At 44.2% G+C, this 24736-nt stretch overlaps 1 protein-coding gene across 1 annotated transcript in view; it reads left to right on the forward strand.

The window, feature by feature from the left end:
* LOC112233024 (agrin) overlaps positions 1-24512 on the forward strand; it is a 283865-nt gene extending 259353 nt beyond the window's left edge. The window contains 11 exon segments of the mRNA XM_042299364.1: positions 857-991; positions 3162-3252; positions 7128-7292; positions 7660-7771; positions 9415-9426; positions 11504-11620; positions 12490-12673; positions 13034-13121; positions 19059-19283; positions 20262-20365; positions 21781-24512. Of these exon segments, the coding sequence (XP_042155298.1) occupies positions 857-991; positions 3162-3252; positions 7128-7292; positions 7660-7771; positions 9415-9426; positions 11504-11620; positions 12490-12673; positions 13034-13121; positions 19059-19283; positions 20262-20365; positions 21781-21962 (1415 nt within the window). The 3' untranslated portion in view covers positions 21963-24512.
* Positions 24513-24736: the final 224 nt, after the last annotated feature.

Raw genomic sequence — 24736 nt, forward strand, 5'->3', positions numbered from 1 at the left:
ACAGTCTGCTAGGTCTAAGCTAAGTGTTGTTAAATGGTACTAGCCACCCTCCAGGCCTAGTGAAGCATGGCCCCTATAGCATTTAAATGATGCTGCTGCTCTCTGCCTCCAGCAGCACACTCCACACACACAGACTAGGAACCAGTTTGAGAGGAGAAATACGGGAGCTTTGTGGCTTAATGATTAGCCTATTTATGAACTTGGTAATGCTAAGACTGGGTATGTATGCAAAGAGGGAGCGATGAGAGGTAGAGAGGATGTGTGTAAGAGGGAGAGTAACAGAGATGGGGGAGATGGAAATGGATAGAGATAGTGAAATAGATGGCTGTGGGAGAGAGCCTTTCTTCAGAACTCAGTGGGAGGGGTTCATTACAGCATTCTCCTCGCCTCAGGCGGCTCTGGCTATGGAAATAATGATGGCTGAATTGGGATGTGTCCTGGCTAGTGTAGGGCAAAGCCATTTCAGCCACCTCTCCCACATCCAGGAACTAAGGCTCCATAAGCATAGCAGAAAGGCAGCAAAGGGTGCTTGGGTCTTTCATTAATCTGCACATTTAATATTTCTAAATCCTATTAGAAAATGACCTCTTTTACTGAGGAAATCCATCATCATCCTCTTCTCACACGGAATGGAGGCAAAATGGTCTGAAAAGATTGGGTTGTATTTATTAGGGCATACCATAGTAAAGCGTTTCGTAATGGGAAATGAAAAAGAGTGTTTCTTATTGGATAAGTTCAGGTAGTTTCAGTCCATTTCTTCACGTTGGTGCCTAATGAATACAACCCTGGTTTTTATAAAAGGTGGTTTGAGTTCTAACTTGAGGTTGGATTTTTTTCTGGTGATGGTGAACTCCAGGTCCGACGTGCGCCGACACCCACAACCCGTGCGAGCCCAACCGATGCCACCCCTTGTCCCAATGCCAGGTGCAGCCGGAGGGAGGGTACAAGTGCGAGTGTCCCATGGGTCGCGAGGGACGCCACTGCGAGAAAGGTACTGCCACCATCTTTAAAATAAGTATAACCTAGCGTGTGTGCGAGTATGAGTGTATCTGATTTTACATTTTAATGTCATATCAGCCCTACTTGAACAACAAACATTTTTCTCTCTCTCCGTGTCATGACGCTCCATCTCTCCATCCTGCATCCTGAGGGATATCAAATGCAGAGAGAGTTGGGCCACCACCTCCAGCGTCTCCGGTGCACCGAGGAGCATCGCAATTGGCCAGTCGGGCGGTTAGCGCAGTCGTTTCGGTTGTTTGCGAGCCTTACCATAGCCCTTCTCCGTCTCTCTCTCCCGCTCACATGTGTAGTGTTGAAATGCGTTCGCCTCTACTTAGCTCCACTGGGATGCGGGTTGAAGCGCAGGGCCACAGCTTGGGAGGAGATCCTAACACAGCGGAGCTCCGTTTGAAGTTTAGCATTAGCGCTTTCAGCGATTAGGTTTGCAACCGTTTTTTTTGCTCTCTTTTTCCCCCCACCACATCCACCAAATTCTCATGGATGTTGTCAGAATATAAAAGACTGAATGAAGGTTGGTGTTCAAAAGTGAAGTCTATTTATTTGTTCTTAAGACACACAGGCATAGACACATACGCGCAGTCTCGCTCATACATTCACACACACGTACACAAAGACACACACTCCTAGCCCCACTGGGTTACAAGTCCCAGTTAGCAGGTGATTAAAATAAATTGGGGGGAACTGAAAATCACTGAGGGGAAGAGCGTCTTACGTGCTGAGGGCTTCGATGAAATCAATGAGATGACTAATGGCATCAATTCTTTGCCTGTGGTGATTAATGAAGAAGTCACTCAGCCTGAGTGTCTGGCCAACACAGGTTTTGGATCAGATAAGAAGCCCTCTTTCAGCGGCTTATGTTAAGGGCTGTGCTGAGAACAGTTAAAGGGATACTTCGAGATTTTAGGCATTGAGGCCCGTTATCTACTTCCCCAGAGTCGGATGAACTCGTGGATACCATTTTTATGTCTCCGTCTCCAGTATGAAGGAAGTTAGAGGTAGCCATTGCTCTAATGCTAGTTAGCATTGGCTCGCGAAACTACCTCTCTAACTTCCTTCGTACTGGACACAGACATAAAAAATGTATCCTTTAAAGAAAGGATCCCTCAGATCAGATATGGAAAAAAATTATTAACTGGCGAATGCTTTAAAGGCTGTACTGGGAACATTTAAAGACAGGTGGTGTGGCCAACCAAGCGAAGCCCTGGGTAGACATCGATGTATTGATAAGTATAAGAGTGCCACTCCCTGGTATTTGTCTGCAGACCACCATTCAACCACACAGAGCTGCTGTCCTGGAACTCCATGTGATATTTTCTGTTCAAACCGTCTGTCGGTCTACTTTCCTTACCTTCCTTTACCTTGTCACTCACTAATCATCCTTCCTTTTTTTTTTTTTTTTTTTTTTTAAACAAAAGAATGTGATTGTTTCATATGACTGTGTCTTGCTTTTTGTGTATTGTGTAGTTGATGAGTGTGCTTGTTGTTTGTTGATGTGTTAATGCAGGGCTCATCTGCGAAAGAGACTGTGGTCTCACCATTAATAAAGTTCAATAAAATACAACCGGGATCTGATGTCACGCACTTATCTGAGTACCTGGACATTCTCTTGTGACGAAGCCTATGTAGTGTGTGTGTGTGCATGCCTTTTGTACGTGTGTGTGTGTAGCTCAAGGAACTGAAATCCTCTCCCCCTACACTCTGTAAACTGGCTGAGTTCCAAGGTAGCTCTTTCCTTTCCTTATTATGACAGCCGGTTTGACAGTTTGTCTGCAGCGGTGCCCCTATTCTCCTCTCCTCTGTGAGCGTTGTTAGTCGTCTCCTGCGCAATGGCTAATTAGCTTTCTCATCTCCGTCTGCCTCCCTTCCCCACCCTGACTCAGCGAGCTAATCCTGCCTAATTACCAATGAAAAGAGCCTTGCAGCCCCAAACTGTGTGTCGCACACAGTCTGGGTGGATGAAGACTAGGCCATCCTTGTTATCTAAAACGGACCCCCTGGGTGGGTAACACCGAGTTCACCCAATGTCCCCCTGACTTGCTGCATAAGGCATATTATTGCCGTACACATGCATAGTGCTGTCGTAAGGATGACGTAATGCCTGTTGTAATGCATTCCGTTTTCAAAAAAAAAAAATGTTTCAGTGTCGGAGAAGAAAGGGGCCTACATGCCGTTCTTTAGCGGAGACTCTTACCTGGAGCTGAAGGGATTGCACACCTACGGTCACGATCTCCAGTAAGTCAAACGCTCTTTTCACTACACAGACTCTACGAATTACACACAAACGACAGCATGTTTCCACATGATCTACCGGAGTCGGTACTGAGGAGCTGTGAATTGATGTAATTGCAGATAGATACTTTAAGCTGTGCCTTGGGCAGAACAGTCCTATGGTGGATAGAGAAGAATAGAATTAAGTGGAACGGAACAGATTAATCGTCCTCCAGAGAAACAGATTTCTATAGAAATATAAAGTACTTCATTACATTTTGTATGTTGTCGTCTATGGTGGGAATCCTTGCCAGTCTTGTGTACGTCACATAAAGGAACACACAAACACATAGAAGACATAGTGTCTTGAGAAGGTATTCACACCCCTTGACCTTTTACACATTTAATAAAATAACGGTAGCGAGGCTATATACTATGTTCTGGTACAGAGTCAATGTGCGGGGGCAGTGGTTAGTCGAGGTAATTGAGGTAATATGTATAGTTGAAGTCGGACGTTTACATACACCTTAGCCAAGTACATTTAAACTCAGTTTTTCACATTTCCTGACATTTAATTCCAGTAAAATAAATCCCTGTTTTAGGTCAGTTAGGATCAACACTTTATTTTAATAATGTGAAATGTCAGAATAATAGTAGAGAATGATTTATTTCAGCTTTTATTTCTTTCATCAAATTCCCAGTTGGTCAGAAGTTTACATACACTCAATTAGTATTTGGTAGCGTTGGCTTTAAATTGTTTAACTTGGGTCAAACGTTTCGGGTAGCCTTCCACAAGCTTCCCACAATAAGTTGGGGGAATTTTGGCCCATTCCTCCTGACAGAGCTGGTGTAAATGTAAATGAGTCAGGTTTGTAGGCCTCCTTGCTCGCACACGCTTTTTCAGTTCTGCCCACACATTTTCTATGGGATTGAGGTCAAGGCTTTGTGATGGCCACTCCAATACCTTGACATTGTTGTCCTTAAGCCATTTTGCCACAACTTTGGAAGTATGCTTGGGGTCAATGTCCATTTGGAAGACCCATTTGGGACCAAGCTTTAACTTCCCGACTGATGTCTTGAGATGTTGCTTCAATCTATCCACATAATTGTCCTTCCTCATGTTGCCATCTATTTTATGAAGTGTACCAGAAGCAAAGCACCCCCACAACATGATGCTGCCTCCCCTGTGCTTCACGGTTGGGATGGTGTTCTTCAGCTTGCAAGCCCCTCCCCATAACGATGGTCATTATGACCAAACAGTTCTATTTTTGTTTCATCAGACCAGAGGACATTTCTCCAAGAAGTACGATGTTTGTCCCCATGTGTAGTTGCAAACCATAGTCTGGCTTTTTTAAGGCGGTTTTGGAGCAGTGGCTTCTTCCTTGCTGAGCGGCCTTTCAGGTTATGTCGATATAGGACTCGTTTTACTGTGGATATAAATACTTTTGAACCTGTTTCCTCCAGCATCTTCACAAGGTCCTTTGCTGTTGTTCTGGGATTGAGTTGCACTTTTCGCACCAAAGTATGTTTATCTCTAGGAGACAGAACAAGTCTCCTTCCTGAGTGGTATGATGGCTGTGTGGTCCCATGGTGTTTATACTTGCGTACTATTCTTTGTACAGATGAACGTGGTACTTTCAGGTATTTGGAAATTGCTCCCAAGGATGAACCAGACTTGTGGAGGTCTACAATGTTTTTTGAGGTCTTGGCTGATTTTTAAAAAAAATCCCATGATGTCAAGCAAAGAGGCTCAGAGTTTGAAGGTAGGCCTTGAAATACATCCACAGGTACACCTCCAATTGACTCAAATGATGTCAATTAGCCTATCAGAAGCTTCTAAAGCCATGACATCATTTTCTGGAATTTTCCAAGCTGTTTAAAGGCACAGTCAACTTAGCGTATGTACATTTCTGACCCACTGGAATTGTGATACAGTGAAATAATCTGTCTGTCAACAATTGTTGGAAAAATGACTTGTGTCATGCACAAAGTAGATGTCCTAACCGACTTGCCAAAACTATAGTTTGTAACAAGAAATTTGTGGAGTGTTTGAAAAACGAGTTTTAATCACGCCAACCTAAGTGTATGTAAACCTCCGACTTCAACTGGACATGTAGGTAGAAGTTAAGTGACTATGCATGGATAATAAACAGAGAGTAGCAGCAGCGTCAAAATGAGGGGTGGGGACAATGCAAATAGTCCGGGTAGCTATTTGATTAACTGTTCAAGAGTCTTATGGCTTGGGGGTAGAAGCTGTTAAGAAGCCTTTTTGTCCTAGACTTGGCGCTCCGATACCGCTTGCCGTGCGGTAGCAGAGAGAACAGTCTATGACTAGGGTGGCTGGAGTCCATGGCAATAGGGTCAGGAGTAAAAAATGGCTTAACAAGTCACACAATAAGATGAATGGACTCACTCTTTGTGCAATAATAGTGTTTAATATGATTTTTGAAGGATTACCTCGTCTCTATACCACACACATACAATTATCTGAGGTCACTCAGTCAAGCAGTGAATTTCAAACACAGATTCAACCACAAAGACCAGGATGGTTTCCCAATGCCTCGCAAGAAGGGCACCTGGTAGATGGCTAAAAAAAGCAGGCATTGAATATCCCTTTGAGCATGGTGAAGTTATTAATTACACTTTGGATGATGTATCAATACATCCAGTCACTACAAAGATACAGGCGTCCTTAACTCAGTTGACATAAAGGAAGGAAATGGTGTCTTTAAAACAGTTACAGAGTTTAAAATGGCTGTGATAGGAGAAAACTGAGGATGGATCAACAACATTGTAGTTACTCCGTAATACTTACCTGATTGACAGAGGGAAAAGAAGGAAGACTGTACAGAATACAAATATTCCAAAACATACATCCCCTTTGCAACAAAGTACTAAAGTAAAACTGCAAAAAAAAAAAGTTTTGTCCAGAATACAAAGTGTTATGTTTGGGGCAAATCCAATACAAGACATTACTGAGTACCACTCTCCATATTTTCAATAATAGTGGTGGCTGCATCATGTTATGAGTATGCTTGTAATCGTTAAGGACTGGGGAGTTTTTCAGGATATAAAAGAAACGGAATGGAGCTAAGCACAGGCAAAATCCTTGAGGAAAACCTGGTTTCTGCTTTCCGCCAGACACTGGGAGATGAATTCACCTTTCAGCAGGAAAATAACCTAAAACAAGACCAAATCTACACTGGAGTTGCTTACCAAGAGGACAGGGAATGTTCCTGAGTGGCCGAGTTACAGTTTTGCCTGAAGTCTGCTTGAAAATCTGTCAAGAATTGAAAATGGTTGTCTAGCAATGATCAACAACCAATTTGACAGAGCACAAATACTTAAAAATAATAATAGGCAAATATTGTACAATCTAGGATGTGCAAAGCTCTTAGAGAATTACCACAAAAGACTCGCAGGTTTAATCGATGCCAAAGCTGCTTCTAACATGTATACACTTGGGTGTGAATACTTATGTAAATTAGATTTTTCGGTATTTCATTTTCAATACATTTGCAGAAATTTCTAAAAACAAGTTTTCACTTTGCCATTATGGAGTATTCTGTGTAGATGGGTAAGATTATTATACTTTTTTTTATAATCCGTTTTGAATTCAAGCTGTAACACAACAAAATGTGGAAGAAGAAGACGGGGTGTGAATACTTTCTGAAGGCACGGTCGTGTCACATTATGAAACGGTCAGATAGACAGAACAACTGAAAGACAGACAAGCACTGTAGACCAGTGGCTAATACCAAGTCTGGCCTCCGTTCAGTGCCGGTTCAGTGCCGGTATTTGCTTTCCATTTGTCTTTTGCCTGGCGTTTGTTTACGCGTGATGTTTGTGTTTTGTCTTTGCCTGGTTGTTTACCATAGCTGTTTGTGTTTTGTCTGCAGCCAAAAGGTCAGCATGACAGTGGTGCTCATGGCCAATGACTCCAACGGCATGATCTTCTACAGCGGCCAGAAGACGGACGGCAAAGGTGACTTCATCTCCCTCTCCCTCAACGACGGCATCCTGGAGTTCCGCTATGACCTGGGCAAGGGCCCCGCTGTCATCAGGTGGGCACCGCACTCGAACCCCATAGTGACTATAGTCTAGAACCCCACAGTGATTTTACTCTAGAACCCCATAGTGACTCTCATCTAGAATCCCATAGTACTCAAGTTTAAAATTGCATAGCGACTAATCTAGAGCCCCATGGTTACTCTAGTTTAGAACCCCATAGTGACTAGTAAAGAAACCCGCTGCAACTCTAGTCCAGAACCCTATAATGACTTTTGAACCCCATACTGACTGTAGAACATAGTCTGGACTCCTTGTTAGCCGGGTTATTTTGGTCTCTTTTGATTTTAGATTGTACTTGTGTGTGTTGTTTTGAGACGTCCCTAACCTCTTGACTCGTTTGTGTGTGTTCCTCTCATGCAGGAGTAAAGATAAGATCAAGATGGGCGTGTGGAACACAGTGAACCTGGAGCGGGCCAATCGAAAGGGAGAGATTAACATCAACGGAAAGGACCCAGTCAGAGGAGAGTCGCCGGTGAGACAGACAGAGAGAGTTAGCATGCTAGGCTTATCAGACGTCTTTATGATTAGCCTAGCTATTAGCATGCAGGGCAAACCGGCTATGAGTATGCTATCATACAAGGCAATATGCAGCCTTTGCTTGTGCTTAGCCTGCGCTACTGGGGAGGAAGGGCCCGTCCGTGGTAATGGCTGGAGTGGAATTAGTGGAATGGTATCAAATACATCAAACGCATGGAAACCATTCCTCTGTTTGATGCCATTCCATTTGCTCCATTGCAGCCATTGTTATGAGCTGTCCTCCCCTCGGCAGGCACCTGTGATATGCCCTTATCAAAGGATGCGTTCAACTTAATGCACTGTATTCTCCCAGAGTTCACTGTTGATGATACACCAGAGCTGACTCGGCAAAAACATTTCCCTAGTTGAGGACGGGCATACACACTACCGGGGTTGTGTTTGAAAACACATTCCACTGTCTTCTGACAGCTCGTCGAGGTGAGAAATAGTTTGCTCGAGACGTAGAGGGCACGTTTGACAGGTTGTCTCTTATCTGGAAAAGACTCCTCCCTTTTTTTCTTTTTTTTATAAATCCTTTTTATCTGCCATATTCGACTCTGCTGAAATGTCTAAACAGTAGTACAATCTTGTTCCTATTTGTTGCATTCACGAAACATAACCTCTGTGGCCCGAGTGGTATACACCCGTTAGTATGACTTAACTGATACCTTTGAGCTCCGAGTGAAGCAAAGACCTTCAATAGCGTTCTTTGGAGATGCTGTATATAGATGGGAAAGATGGAGAAAAGAAATAATGATACCCAAGCAATAAACCAGATACATGGGCCTAAGTGAGAGAAATCTAATAGCTGGATGTGTCCGCAAGTCATCCAATTATATTAAACAGTGTAATTTGTGATTAGAAACATGTACACCCGCACGCATGTCAACTCCAAAGCCGCCTCATGCAAGATGCTCTGCTGTCTCCTCTTCGCTCTTCTTTTTTTCTTCCTGTTCTTTGTATGGTAATTATGTTTCACTCCAGCAACATGGGCAGAAAATCATATTAAAAGAGTAGAACAGGGAGAAGGGAAAAGAGAGGGGGGGGGTGAGCGAAGGTTGGTGATGGAGGAGCTCAATGCGAAGTGGCTGCATGCAGGATTTAGCTGGCAGCTAATTCTCTCCTACTCCTGCGTTTACAATGACGAGGAGAGCCAGGGTGTCCCGCTGCACTCAGAGAGCGTCTTTGATATAGATATCTTACGAAAAGTAATTATACCTGGGATGGTAGTTTCAGTATTGCAGGATATCTTTCAACAGAACATTTTTGCCACAAATCCATGCATGCTTTCTCACACAAACAGAAAAAACACTGTCTGCAGTGGCTATATGGTGGATCTGAATTCTGTCTGAGCCACAGTGGTTCTAGATCCAGCTGCAACTTCCTTATTAAGGTCAATTTCTCTTTTTCATTTATTTTGCGTGGCAGCCTTCTGACCTTCGGGCTTCACAGTTTGTGTTGTGTGGTTTTATGTTGGTTTGATTTGTGTGTGTGTGTGTGTTGCATGACTCTCCGCACACCGACATCCGTTGTTCGCTCTCTCTTCTGATAACCTTTTTTCCCTCCTTTTCTCTTACTGTGTGCTGTCTGGAAACTAAGAAATCACGGAAGGTAATAAGTCCCATCCACCTTAGACATATTTCATTTCTCCACTTTCAGCCTCAATTTCATTTCGCCACTTCTCATTCCCATGCGCCACCATACGACAGTTATTAGACGATAGAACTGACAGGGGAAAAGGGTCTGTATTTAGTGCTACCATTTCATACACAGTACCGAAGTAGAGACATTTGTTAAAGAACTCGGTTTGGCTTTCACCTCAGTCCATCTGCTGCGTAGGCGGAGGGAGGGAGGAGGGGAGTCGGTTATCTTTCTGACCGCCATTGTTCCTCGCAACAATGAAACGTGTTCATTAGTCTCTCGTGGGTGGGGATTTCTCTCCTGCGCCGTGTAGCAGCCGAGAGCGAGAAGAGGAGCGAGAATAAAGTAAAGAGAGAGTGGGGTGCCAAGCCAAGCCGGGCTGTTCTTTTGTCATCTACTTTCTTTTGTGAAAGAGAAACAAAACTCTCCATATCATAGTCACTCGATCACTCACTCACTCACTCGTTCACTCATAACCGCACACGACAGCACTGACAACGTCCATTCTATTGGCCTGTTAGCAGCGTCCAATTCACTCCTATTCAGAATCCAATATGACCATTCAAATGGATAGAAACCATGTTTATTATATATTATTATAAAACTCAATATTAATGGATTGGATTTATATATCCATTTTTAAAATGCTTCAAGTTGTTTACAATATAACGGGGAGAATCGTATGTCAACTTTAATCCTGAATCAAAATAGAGTTGATCCCAACTGTTACTCTTCACTTGTGCATCCCCTTTAGCTAGTGTTAGGGATTATAGGAAACCGGGCCCATTTCGGCACTTTGTTATCCCCAGGCAGCCACAGGTGACCCACTCGACTGGGCTGGAGGTCTTGGCCCGGGTCTTCCTTTCTGTCAGAGCTCACTCCAGGCGCACCACACAGCAAAGCCCCACTGGCCTATACCTTCCACCCTCCAGCTCCCATCTCAAATAAAAGCAGGACCCCATGCCAGCTCTCTTCACACATAACCCATGTTTACTTGGCCACTTTCATTATTTTTCCACCAATTACCTCGGCTTTTCCCTCTGGCAATTACTGCCCTACATAAACATAAAGATCCGTAATTCCTCCCTAAGAGTGGGCCTGTACTTCCTGCGCAGAAGGAATGCTGTCGTAATTGGAGGCAGCTCTCCTGCACCTTTCTGGATGGAGCAAGGGCCTGATTTCATGATCGTCTGCTGCGCAAATGAACGGCCAATTAAAGGCCGCGGCTCGCTCGGTGCCGGAAAGGTCGCCGGTATAATCAGCCATTCATTAGAGAGACTTTCATTTAAAAAAAACTTTCCATGCCGTCTCTCCAGCCGCACCAGGCACTCTCTTTGTAGCCCTTTTCTTGTGTTTTGTACTAGATAACGAATAATTGACTGTTCGGAGAGTGGCGCATAAATCAATTATGTTTCGTAATATATCAAGTTTATTGATGTGGAAAAGGAAGTAGTCTAGTTATAGCGAATTGCCCTGCACTATATCAAGGCTGTTTAATTCCGGTCCTGGAGGGCCAAATCACTTCTGGTTTTAGTTTCTACCTGGTAGTTAATTGCACTGACCTGCCTAGTGTCCCATGTCTGAGTCATTCCCTGATTAGGAGGAGAGGATGACTACAAGAAGTGCACTTTATAGCCTTGCACTATGTAGATATATCTTTAAAAGGAGACATCTTTTTCACTGTTATTAGTCTCGTGCTATGGCTAAACAAGAATGAACAAAAAAACAGAAAACGGGTCCCATTTGTGTTGGTCTTTCTAGTCCCTGTTCACAGGAGGTTGGTGGCACCTTAATTGGGGAGGACGAGCACGTGGCAATGGCTGGAGCAGAAGAGGTGGAAAGGTATCAACAACATCAAACACATGTGTTTGATACCATTCCATTCGCTCCGTTCCAGCCATTATTATGAGCCGTCCTCCCCTCAGCAGCCTCCATTGTACCTGCTATAGGGTTCTAGTGCCTATTATTAGAGTTTTGGTCTCTGGTAGGGTTCTAGAAGATTTCTAGACCCTGTTATATAGGGTTCTAACCCATTGTCTCTCTCCAGAACCAACACACCGCTCTCAACCTGAAGGAGTCTCTGTTTGTGGGTGGTGCTCCTGATTTCAGCCGGCTAGCAAGGGCCGCCTCGCTCAAAGATGGCTTCAAGGGGACCATTCAGAAGGTGGGTGTCCTGTCCCCACACACAATCCTCAGCAGATATGTTTCGCCACACACCCTGTTCAGAAGGTTTGGCAAAGGTTTCTATCAATTCTGTAAATGATCAACAACTATCGATTACATTTTTGAAAATTTAAAATAGGTATTTGACATCATTTAACTATGACACAATTTTGAATCTACCTTATACATGGATAGCTATATTTGAACACAATTTAGTGATGGACAAGAACATCAGCTGCCTACACTTGATGGCAGACCTTTACAGTGACCATTGTAAGGTCAAAGGTCAGCTAGTTTATCAGTGCTGACGGTGGCTCCTTTTCTTTTGGCTTACTGTACTAATAATAGAATAGAACACATTTGATGTCCCTCCATGTTTCTCAGCTCAGATCTTTTCCCTGACAACTTTCCAGCTTGTTTGTTCTCCTCCGCAGCAAAAGGCTCGTCTTTGAGTGCCAAAAATGGCCTTCCAACAAAGGCAGGATGTTACTTAATGCTAGCTAGCGTCAACGTGTCTTAGAAAACTTTCCTTTGAAAGCACCAAGTTAATCAAAGCTCAGTCTAAAAGTATGTTTTAGCAGTTATTTGCTGAATTAATTAGTAAGTGACTTGTAAAGTAAAGTCGTTATTCATGTGTCTCGAGTTTGAGACGAGGGGAGTTGAAATGTGTAATGTGTTGTATGCAGTATGTATGCTGCATCGACTTGTCATGGCTATTTAATTACAGTCCTTGAGGGCCATAGCCCTACTGCTTTTCACTGTTTCCTTCTAATCAAGGACTGATTCAGACCTGGGACCTGAGGTAAATCAAGGCTACACAGTGCACTATGACAGGTCTAAGTCCCCTCCCTCTCTATTCTCCCTGGTCAGATCACCCTGATGGGCACGCCCATCCTCCGGCAGGAGAACGCGCTGCACTCCAGTGACGTGGCCATGTTCGAGGGCCACCCCTGCAGCCGTGAGCCCTGCCACAACGGGGGTCGCTGCAACCCCCTGCTGGAGAGCTATGAGTGTGTGTGCCTCCTCGGCTTCACAGGCACACACTGTCAGAACAGTAAGCGAACAACGATCCTGAACTCAATGCAACGTTGTTGTCAGTAATATCGATGTCATGCTTGTCTTAGTGTCCCCCTCTTGAAGGTTAGAGTTACCCCTCTGTTTTATCATTTTCACACGTACGCACACAGACAGACATACATGCTACACACACACGTGCATACTACACACACATACACTTCACCATTCCCATTAACCTTTGGCCGTATGCCCTACTGTCCCTTCAAACCATAAGCGCATGAACGCTCATCCCAGATCACCATCCATTGCCTGACTCCACTTAAAGGAGCCATGTTTTCCTATTGATTCATGTGATCATGTTCAATGTTCGTCTTCCTCCTTGTCCTCTTCCTCGCAGCCATCTTCGAGAAGTCCGCCGGGGAAACGGAGTCCATCGCCTTTGACGGCCGGACATTCATTGAGTACCACAACGCCGTCACCAAGAGGTAAAGTAGAGGCCATCTTGTCCATCAATTCTAATGCTTAATGGCTTCCGATGCTAGTGCTAATTGGGTTGAGCGAAATTGCCTCCGATGTTAACACTAACCGGAAGTTGCGAAATGGCTAATGGCCTCCCCATTCATATTCCACTGCAGTAAGTGGTGGTGACAGGGTTGATTATTCCAGGCCCATTAGAGGCTTCGTAGTGAACCGGGCGTTAGCTAATAGTTCAACCACTTCCCCTGCACTGTCTCTGGTTTTGACTGAATTTCGGTAATTAGCGGCAGGCGAACAATTACGGCATTGCCCCGAGCACCCCCCTCGCTCTCTGTGCGCCGAGGCGGACTGAGCCGACACACACTTATATACACACACACACACCATGCCATACTATACCAGCATGGCATCATCATAGGCTTTTGTTAAAATGGGGTTCAATTTAATCTTCTTTTAGACTTACAGTATTTGTGTCCTTCAAATTAGCAGTCCTAAAGTGTCTGGCAATTTTTAAACACACACCAGCTATAACAGGAATAGCCGGATGCTGTAGGTGTAAATGGCTTCTATACTGGGTGTGGAAGAGAAAAACGTATCCTGCCTTCCAGGCGGCCACTTATACATTTGGTCCTCTACCATCCTTCCACGTCTTCCATGCTGGCACACCCGCCTGCAGGTTGGCACGCATGAAATGTTTGTGATGATGAACCTGAAAAGACATGGAACATAAGGCTGCCCATCCAGATCCTTCACAAGTGTTCGCACAGCATTCCAAGGCGTGAAAATGGGAGAAACCGACAGTTAATTTGTGGTCTTATGAGCACACACACAGAGCACATGTGCATGCACGCGCGCACACAGGGCGCATCGTGAGAGAGAATTTTAAGATCTGTCTTTATCCTCTGTCTGTTGTCCTCGTTAAGGCTGTCAGATGTCTGTGCTGCCGTCCATCTGTCCGTCTGTCTTCTTCTGTCTCTTGTCTGTCCGTCTCATATGAGTGTTCCTTGTCTGTCCTTCTGCTGCACTCAAGCCAACTGACCAATGAGATTCCGGAGTAAGTACGCTCAAATGAGTCCCCAACATTCCCAGGTTTAGTCAAAGCCAGACTAACCTAACTAATACAAAGCCAGACTAACCTAACTAATACAAAGCCAGACTAATACATTACGATAGTTAACACAAAGTGACAGATGATATCTTTATGTTCCGTCTATGTCATCTTCATCACCTTCCTCTATGCAGATAGCTATCATGTGTATTATATTTAAATAAGCCTACAGGATTTTACCTTCAAACTCCATGCCCATAATTGGATTAGATTTTTTTTTCTCATTCCAAATTCCTCATCACACTCCAGTCTAAATGAACGCATGACTGCATGAATCCACAGAAAGCAGGTGCTATACTGTATGCATGGTTGTACCTACATTCGCCACGACCAGAAATGTATCCACGCACCTTATATTGGATGGTATTAACTGTCATGTTGAAATGAATGAGACCCCTTCTTAACTGCAAGATTATGGACCAAAATGTTTCCCCTTCCTCAGTTTTGCTGCGAGTCCCGCATCGATTATTTAACTGACTCCTCTTGGGTAACAATTTGATTTTAGTTTGTTATTAGTTTCCTCTTCGCTGTTCTTAGCTTGGTAAGTAACCTCCTGAAAGAACAACAGAAAGCAGGGAAGTTGGATTTAGGTTGATTTATGCCAAGCAGATTCACCAGATAATTCGATATACAGATTCAAGCCCCTGTCATTTCCGCTTAATCCAATTTCCAACTGCAATTAGGAATAATTATTGAGTCGGCGGCAGCGGAAAAGGACGACTGACGTGTTAATAATCAAAGAGTTATTTCCTCTTTGAAAAATGATTTAAAAGAAAGACCTCAATTTGAGGCCGAGAGGGCATCGATATCCGTTAGGGCGATGATCATGGTCCTTCCAGCTGGACTGGCCAGAGCTTTATTAGTTGTCACTTCCTGTAAGGGTGAAGGGTGCGATTAGCGGCCAATCTAGGCCAAACCAGAGCTTGCCGGCACTCTCTCTCCGAGTGAGTGGCATCGATTCAACATTATCTGGTGTTGGAACAGGGATTAATGAGTGAATTAACAAATGAATGAATGAATTCCTCAGAGGAACGTTATTACAACGTGATTACAACACACAGACCACCACTGTCACCCTGGGCTAATGTTGCTGTTACTATTTACAGCAGCCAAGATCAGTCTTCATTGGCTGAGGCTTCTTTTGAAACCTTGGGTCGATTCTCTCACGCATCATTATTGGAGCAACCAATGATATAGGGCTCCTCTCTGGTAATACGATATTTGACCCCATTTTTGTTGATTACCCTATATTTCTAATTTGGTGCTTCCTTCACTCAAGAAGGCTACACACACACACACACACACACACACACACACACACGACACTGTCATCGGATTCAGTAATAGTAGTAGTCGTGGAACATTTTATTATCCCTAAGGGGAAATTGGTTTTGCAGCCAAATGATTTAAAAAATCATTACATTGTTGCCCAACTCTCCCCTTAAGACACGTCTTGGTCTTGACTTGGAGTCTGAGTGGTGGTGTGGTCATCCTCCTCTGAGGACCTCATTATGTTGCTGTTGCTTCTGAACCGTGATCGCAATGGATCTGCAGTACTGTATCTCTGATCACAGTAAAGCTCCTAGTACTTCGTAGTATATCCATACTACCATATTACTTGGAATGTAGTAATGCATTGGGCATGCATTTTAAGCAGTATGCTAGTATGGTCCTCCTTTCCCAGCTCTCGAGCAAATAACTTGCTCAGTTCGCCACGTCTCCTTGTCTACGAAGCTCCTCTCTATGCTGGGGTGACGATGCGTCACCCTGTAAGGGTCCTCGTGGGTCCTCTTCCCGCCCCCCTTTCTTGCGCTTATCGCATGCCCTTACATTCTCTCCCCTGCTCCCTTAAAGTCCAGAGTCACTGGAGAACCCGTCAGAGCAAAGGTGAGTGTCCCCTGCAGCCTGGAGCCTGTAACCAGCGCTGTCCAACCAACCGCTAGCATGCTGCCTCCCCATCCATCCATCCCCACCCACCTGACACAACCACCCGTAGGTTGCAACCTAACCTCTCACAGCCCAAGTAAACAGTAGTGGAGAATTACCCATAGAAACAGTATTGGAGAGCCACACTATTCAATACTCTGGGCCCCCATAGAGAGAAGTGTTAAAGGGCCACACTAATCTGTACACTGCGCCCCATAGAGAAAGCATTGGAGGGCCACGCTACTCTATAAACTGGGCCACTTATAGAGACAGTATTCTATGGCCCCACTTATTTATTTGTTATTCTGGATCCCCATTAGCTGTTGCAATGGCACCCAGGGTCTATTAAGACAGAGTAGCTCAGTGGTACCAATAATCTACAGCACTAGCAGCCAAAACAGCATCCAGCCTCGCTATGCAATGTTCTCCGTAGAAGCCTAGCAATGCTCTGTTTACTACTGCCATCTAGAGGCGATGGGGTGCATAGCATTCTGAGCCCTTTTATTTTTATTTACTTCAATCAATGAGGAATAAAATACGCATTATTAATCCAGTAAATAAACCACCTTGATAGCATTTAAAATACCTGCCTTGTTTCACATGCTATCCTTAATTAATTTCAAACTTTGTCCCTGCAGGGTCCAACGCATAACAAGTCTAGTATAGTATATCCTTATTTTGATGACCATGGCCTTATTATTCCTGACAATCCATCCTGCTGAGGTTTTATTGAACCTTGTCCCTAGGCTATTGCCATAGAAGTTTGATGTGTAACACTATGGCTTTGCCAGAAATGATTTCCTTTATTTTATTTTACTAGGCAAGTCAGTTAAGAACAAATTATTTACAATGACGGCCTAGGAACAGTGGGTTAACTGCCGTGTTCAGGGGCAGAATGACAGATTTTTTACCTTGTCAGCTCAGGGATTCGCATCCTTTCAGTTACCGGTCCAACGCTCTAACCACTAGGCTACCTGCCGCCCTTTATAGTGCACTACTTTTGACCACGGTCCATATAGGGCTCTGTTCAAAGTAGTGCACTATATAGGGAATAGTGTGCCATTTCGGACACAGCTTATGATTTATTTGGGGCCCCTGGGTACTGTGAGGGTTAGACCTAGGGAAAGGAGTCCAAATATTGTATGCGTTTTTTTCTACTGACCGTTTGTGTCCAGTGGGTTTCTATGACCATTCATTCATTAGTCACTCTGTTTTGTTTGTGCTGCAGTGAATTGTTTTTTTAGAATGGAACGGTTTCCCTTGGAAGTCTTAAACCCAAATGTGGTTGCGGTGTATTAAGAGATGCATCCAATTCTACTTTGCACTCCTTCCTCTCTGCTGGGTCGAATACTGTACATGTGTCAAACCCCTGTTGGCCATACCTGAGCAGAAACATTAATTAAACAATCAGTCCAATCTCTTCACTCCTGTTAGCTCATTGGCAGTAGCCTCGTTTTATGCCTGATGACAGAATCAAATCCAACTTTATTTAAAGTGGATCGATTTAGGCGTAGTCTGCTGTCATTTTCTCTTTACCTCTCCTCATGTCCTGTGTATAACCCCCTGTGCTCCCATGAGCCTCTCTGTCTGTTTGCTGTGCTGACTCGTTTTGTGTACGTGTCATGTCTGTCTCGTGTGATCTGTGTCTTGTGTTCCCGTGTCATTCTGTTCTGTGTTGTGTGCTCTCTATCCTCTGTGTGCTTTGCCTGTGTTTGTCTCCGTTTTTTGTTTAAGATCCTTTTGAAAACTGTGAAAGTAGTTGAGCCTAGTCGGCATCACAATACATTACAGCGATACCGATTGGTGACACACACACACACACACAGGGGGAACAGTGGAGAACAAAGGAGCTATTTTTAAAAATAGCATCCCTTCAGGAGTGTTTGTGTTTGAGGTCTGTACCAAATGGAGCTGTGTGTGTGTGTGTGTGTGTGCGTGGGCACGCGTGCATGAATGTGTTCCTGTGTGTGTGTGCGAGTGCATGAACGTGTGTGTGTGTGAGTGCATGAACGTGTGTGTGTGTGTGCAAACCATCCCAGCTCCAGTCAGGCTTTGAGCAGCGGCCCCACTCTCCCAGAGCAGACACAGCTGTGAGTGACACGGAGCACTCCTCCATAGGACAAGCCAGGATGTCCCCAGGTCTCCACCCCTGTCCCCAGCTCCCTGACTCCCCCGTAGCACTGGCAGTCCCGAGACTATGATCAAACAGCACTTCAGACAGCTAGCTCCAAACCCCCTGCATCCTGCCCCCCTCCCCACAACAACCACCACCTCACAGGAAGAAGAGAGGAGAGCTACTGCACAGTTAGCCGAGAGAGAGAGAGAGAGAGAGAGAGAGAGAGAGAGAGAGAGAGAGAGAGAGAGAGAGAGAGAGAGAGAGAGAGAGAGAGAGAGAGAGAGAGAGAGAGAGAGAGAGAGAGAGAGAGAGAGAGAGAGAGAGAGAGAGAGAGAGAGAGAGAGAGAGAGAGAGAGAGAGAGAGAGAGAGAGAGAGAGAGAGAGAGAGAGAGAGAGAGAGAGAGAGAGAGAGAGAGAGAAGAGGGAAATACCCAGGGTGAAGGGAAAACATCATAGCTGATCCAATATAGTCTTTACCTAATCTTCCTTTCACTGTCATTGCCTCCTCTGCCCCATAGGCAGCGGCAGGTTAAAGGAACCTTAGAGGTTTCCCACCATGACCCTGGCAAGTGCTTTCAGATCAATAGTCATGAAGGAATCTAGACAAGGAATTAGGATGCCAGTAGTGTTTCAGGACAGAGCCATCACCGGCCACTATCATTTTGGATGCACCCTGTCACTATCAACCCTGAGTCACCTCAGCCAGTATGCAAACGTGCAAATGTCACGATCACCTAATGTCCTCTTCACTTCACTAACATAAGTCACTGTAACTCTCCTCCCCCTCCCCCGCAGTGAGAAAGCCCTGCTGGTGAACAAGTTTGAACTGAGCATTAAGACCGAGGCCACTCAGGGCCTGGTGCTGTGGAGTGGTAAGGGCGTGGAGCGATCTGACTACATCGCCCTGGCGGTGGTGGACGGCCGTGTGCAGATGACCTACGACCTGGGCTCCAAGCCTGTGGTGCTGCGCTCGACGGTCCGCGTCAACACCAACCGCTGGATCCACATCAAGGCCAGCAGGTAAGACGGTGTCGAACATGACCGCGTGGTTTACTCATGAACGTTGTTGTTGTTGAAGTGTAGGATAGCCTGTATTGGTAAAATGTTGTATTAGGGTCAAATCCACACTTGACTTGAAAAGTTAACATTTGACTTAAGTGTAAGTTGTATGGTTCACCCCTAAATGAATATTCATGTTAATAATAATTGAGTTATAGAAAAGGACCAAAGAGTGGAACAAAGTTTGAAATGTTACAGAGTGTATGGTTTTCATATTCGCCTTCAATTTCAGTCTGCTTGTAAGCAAACCAACAAGCTAGCTTTTGGTTAGCTTTTATGCCACAGCATTTAAAAGAAAAATCCTCTCAAAATATATATATTTTTACATTTTCATTAGTCCACCGATAATACCGTACCAAATATTAATTTTTCCTTTACGTCTGAGGTCATGTGTTATGAATGTTATTACTTTGTCTGACATCTCTTCTGCTCGAAACACACTGAGTGCTACCTACCCGCGTCGTCCCATGACATAACTGCTTACTTACCACATAGTGGAGATTTGATTCCTTTGAATCCATGGAAGTTGGTCTCTGTAATTGACAGACTGCTAAGTGACTGCTGTGTCTGAAATGGCACCCTATTCACTATAAAGTACACTACTTTTCTGGTCAAAACTTTTATAAGGAATAGGGTGCCATTTGGGATACATTTTCTCTCTCCCATTCCCTCAATCAACTGCTAAGCACACAATCATCAGAGCAGTGAAGACTTGATTACTCTCATTGAAGTCTTGATGTCTGCTACATGCCAGTTGAAGTGGAATTTAAAATGATGTAGCAGACAGGCTGTAAACAAATGTTCTCCCCCTATCTCCTGTTTCTCTCCCCCTGCCTATATCTATCCCCTCTCTTGCTCTACCTCCCCCTTCTCTCTCACTCCCCTTCCTCTACCTCTCTTTCTCCCACCTCTATCTTCCTCCTCCTCCCCCTCTCTTAGAGCACTTAGGGACGGCTCTCTCCAGGTGGGCAACGAGGCAGCGGTCACAGGGTCGTCGCCCCTGGCAGCCACTCAGCTGGACACAGACGGAGCCCTCTGGTTGGGTAGGTCCACTAACGAGCTTGCGTGTTGGGGTTTACACACGCAGACAGACAGAAACACAGACACACTCCTCTGGTTTGGTTGGTTCTGAATATATCAAAGAGGTCAGACAATAAAATGTTGTTTTTTTAGTGAGGAAATGCTTACCAGAGCACTTCCAGCATTCCTCTGACAGTGTATAGAACATGGAGTAGCGGCCGAGGTACCGCCGAGCACCACACAACCTAATCCAGCTCACATAGTACATCTTCATCTGTAGCGATGTTAAAGTGTGGCAGACATGAGGAATGCAATGGATGACGGAGAGCTCACTGGGCATGCAAAGAATTGGTCTGAAATGTGACACAGATGATTGTCCCTCTCTATTCAGGTGTTGATTTGTGATATTAAACGGTCTGACTAAACTCAAAAGGTTCTCCGCTCTCGGAAAATGTGAAACGACTAAAGTCGTCCCGTTATCTTTTTGAGTGCCATTTGGCCCTGAACTTCGCTCAGAGAAATGGCTTCCGAGAGAGCACCCGCTGTGTCTAGATGGAACGTTCTGAGGAAATAGGGAAAAAATTACTTTCAAATGCATGTGGTCGTGCAGTGTGGTGGGAAGGTGTATGTTTGAGCGAGGAGAGCCATGACACACATACACACACTATCTCTCTCACTCACTCACTCACTCACTCACACACACACACAAACACACAGGCACACGCTAATGACACAGCACACAAGTGCACTGCTGTGGCTCCAAAAAGGTGCTGAGCACACCCCGCGGCTAGAATACATTATCCTTTCAGCAGGCCGTACATCAAGCGGCTGCTCTCTTAAATCCCCCTCTTTCACCGCTCATCATTAATTCAACTGTAACTCGCATGAAATTAGCCCTGTCGATCCCCGATTCAGAGGCACGCAATCCGATTAGAGGGGACAGAGAGAAGAGAGGGAAGGTGGGAAAGAGCTCGACGTAGAGGCAAACTCGCGGCGCGGCGGATTAAACGAGGAGCAGGTAGAAAGAGGGAATGAGAGAGAGAGAGTAATACAGGTGACCTATCAGAAGGACGACTCCCCTTGAAAATGAAAGTGAGGTAAGTTCCAGTGATTGTGCTAGAGCACTCCTCCAGAGAGAACCACCTGCTTGATGTCCCTGTTCACCAGAGCTACTTGTGTCTTTCTCTCTTCATCTACTGCCAGTGTCAACATCACAGAGCCTCACATCACACAGCAGTCAGTTACCCTTTGTGGCATGAAACAAGTTCACTTGTAGGGAGATGTAAGGGATGTGACCTGTGTGTGTGTGTGTGTGTGTGTGTGTGTGTGTGTGTGTGTGTGTGTGTGTGTGTTTGTCTCTCCGTGCACCTCAGACACTGTGGGTATCTTTTCATGAGTCCTAAATCTCTCCCCTCCCCCATCCTTCTTATTCTCACAGGTGGCTTAGAGGAGTTGGCTGTGGCCCGGAGACTGCCTAAGGCCTACAGCACAGGTTTTGTGGGCTGTGTAAAGGATGTCGCGGTGGACGGCGTGGAGCTCCACCTGGTGGAGGACGCCCTGAACAGCCCCAAAATATTACACTGTTCCGCCTCTGGCACAGCCGCCACGGCCAAAAAATAGCCTGGCTAAAATCACTCCCTCCATAAACGCCATGTCTACTGCTGTAATTATTTTATATTTTTGTATACTTTTCATTGCTTTTTATATTGAAAATAAAAAGAATACGTTGTTTTAATTTTTTTTTTTTATATATATATTTTTTTGTTTTCTGCGCCTCCTGTTCATTCATTATCCCCGCCCTGAAACGCAGGTGTACATACCGTACATATACGCGTACTTTTGTGTGACGTCGCGAGACAAGTGTAAGCTGTATTCATTGTGTTGTTTTGTTGTTTTAAAACAAACATGAACAAAACCTCTCCCTCACTCATTACTTGAACACTGGTGAATCACATTGGTGCTCTCTATTATTTCCTTGTCTTGATGCCATATCATTCACTACCACACAACACAGCCTATAGAAATACATACAAACATTCCCCTGTGAGATAAATGCAGTCGAGACACACTGCTGTTTCCTTGGTCATTGTCATTAGAGCACACTGTTACAAAACGTTTTTAAAACATTTTGCGACGGAAAATGAAAACGGGCATGTTTTATTGGGCGTGTCTGTTTTCTTCCGTTTTGTGCCTAATGAACAGGACAATGGTATCCTAGAACCATCTGCTTGTAACCAGTAGGGCTGCTCAGAATGAACTTCTGAAACCGCTTAATCAAACTCCTCAAACAGCGCAAATGCTCTACATTGCCTCTCAATCAACGACTTGAGTTTTGAAATGATTCGCAAACCCCCAGAGCTGAACAAAAACAAAGTGCCCTGCATTCAAGGACAACACACATATCATCATTCCACAACATGCATCAATCAAGAAATGTAATAATAATTGAATTAAATAAATGTAATAAATATAGACTATATAAATACCTGAGACTGTGAATATGTAAGATTGGTTCTCTTCTCAAGAATTGTGAATCTCATGTATTGTGCTTTCTATTTTACAATCAGGATGACCATTAGTTGCATGCAGTTTCTGCAGTGTTGATTTTGTTTTGTTTTGGTTTCACTGTGTTGCCGGCCAAGTGGATTACCTGTCGCAAACACGCGTTGTGTTTTACAAAACGGTTCAACTATCTGGTTTCACTGAGCTAGGATAACTATTTCATTTTGTTGGGGTCCTTTTTTGAGCACTTGTTTTTCTATTGGAGTTTGTTTTGCTGGACTTGGAATGGCTCAAAAGGACAGGTTGTTGTTGTTACCGCAACTGGCCTGGTGGGAGTGCTATAAGCTCAGGCTGAAGAGAGGACCGACCAAGAGGAAGGAGCGAGATACTGTTATCATACCATAGGAGACAATAGGACCCTCAAATGCTCAGTCATGGAATGTTCAGTAGTCAATGAAATTCTTCAGTCTTTCAAACTTCAAAGTCCATTTTTTGATCAAATTGGAATGAAGACTGGGTTATACTTTCTCTTGCATTAAGAGTGATCCATCTCTTGCTGTTGGAAAAGTGATAATGTGATGAGTTGGGACATTTGGCAGCAAAATGAGGAAAAAAATAGCAAACATAATCGCAATTACTAATAAACGTACTTATGCATGGGTTTGTATTGTCGAGATGAATTCTGTAACATCCAAAAACTCATAATGCAATGCAAAAACTAAACTGCAATGACTGACATAAACCCACTCTGTTTTGATACATAAGATACTTGGCAATATTATAAGAGAAAACAAATGCTTGTTCAAGGTTGAGTATCAGTGGTATTGTATTAGTTTGTTTAAGTTCTTCATTATTTCCCCCCCGCGATACAGAAACGGCCATTTTGTACAGCCCTGAAATTTGTAAGTGAAAATTTTGCAATGTGTAAAACTGTAGAGGTTATGTTTTTAGTGCTATACACTGGAAATAAGTCTGACTTGTCTGTTCACTACACACAATAATGATGTTCCTATGTCAATGAGGAGGGGAAGAGCATCGAAAGTATATGGCTTTTGAGTGTAATCAAGGACTAGTGTCCATTCCAAGACCAGGAACCCTGGGTGTGTGTGTGTACACCACTGTATTTACATGTTGTATTACTGTTGAATTGGACCTATTCCAGTAGTAGTTCATGAGCAGTGGGTTCCTGTGTTAGTGGCACTCAGAAGACAAGTGGCGCAGGCTCAAGAGTGAGACGACACGATCTAATGTCGGGGTGGTAAAAACTATCTATGAATTGCCTTAAAACAGGTCAGCGGCCTACAGGTTGACAGTCATTGTCCATACTGTTCTGTGCTCTTACTTTGGCCAGCATACTAGCCTCATCATCTTCATGTAAATTAATACATAATAATTATATTAATAATTCTCATACAAATCCTCAGAGGGACGCACAAATGGTCGACCTCTGGCTTTACATAAAATATACTATTTACTGTTTGAATCTATTTTCTGTTCCTTATTTATGTCTTCATGTGGATTCCGTCTGGCCTCTGTAAACTACTGTTTGATTGAGACACTCCTGAAGGGCAGTGCACTGAGTAAGAGTGGCATGACCTGATCATTACTAACTTTATTACCTTTGTCTTGTGTTCCTACCACCATGAAATAAAGTGTCAAACAAACAGACCCGACTCTGTCACCTGTCTCCGTGGAATGAATCCCCTTCCAGTTGAATGAAATAATGACTACTTAACACCATCGTAAGCAATGCATACCTGCATTACCTAAACACGGACCGATTCCTACTGTTCACAGTAAGTCAATAAGGACAAAATGTGTTTACCGGTGCGTATTAGTGTTAAGCGTTCTCCACAAACTTTAGGTAGTTTTCTCTTGGCTGGTTTAATTAT

The sequence above is a fragment of the Oncorhynchus tshawytscha genome, linkage group LG16, assembly GCF_018296145.1.
Source record: "Oncorhynchus tshawytscha isolate Ot180627B linkage group LG16, Otsh_v2.0, whole genome shotgun sequence".
Taxonomy (NCBI): Eukaryota; Metazoa; Chordata; class Actinopteri; order Salmoniformes; family Salmonidae; genus Oncorhynchus; species Oncorhynchus tshawytscha.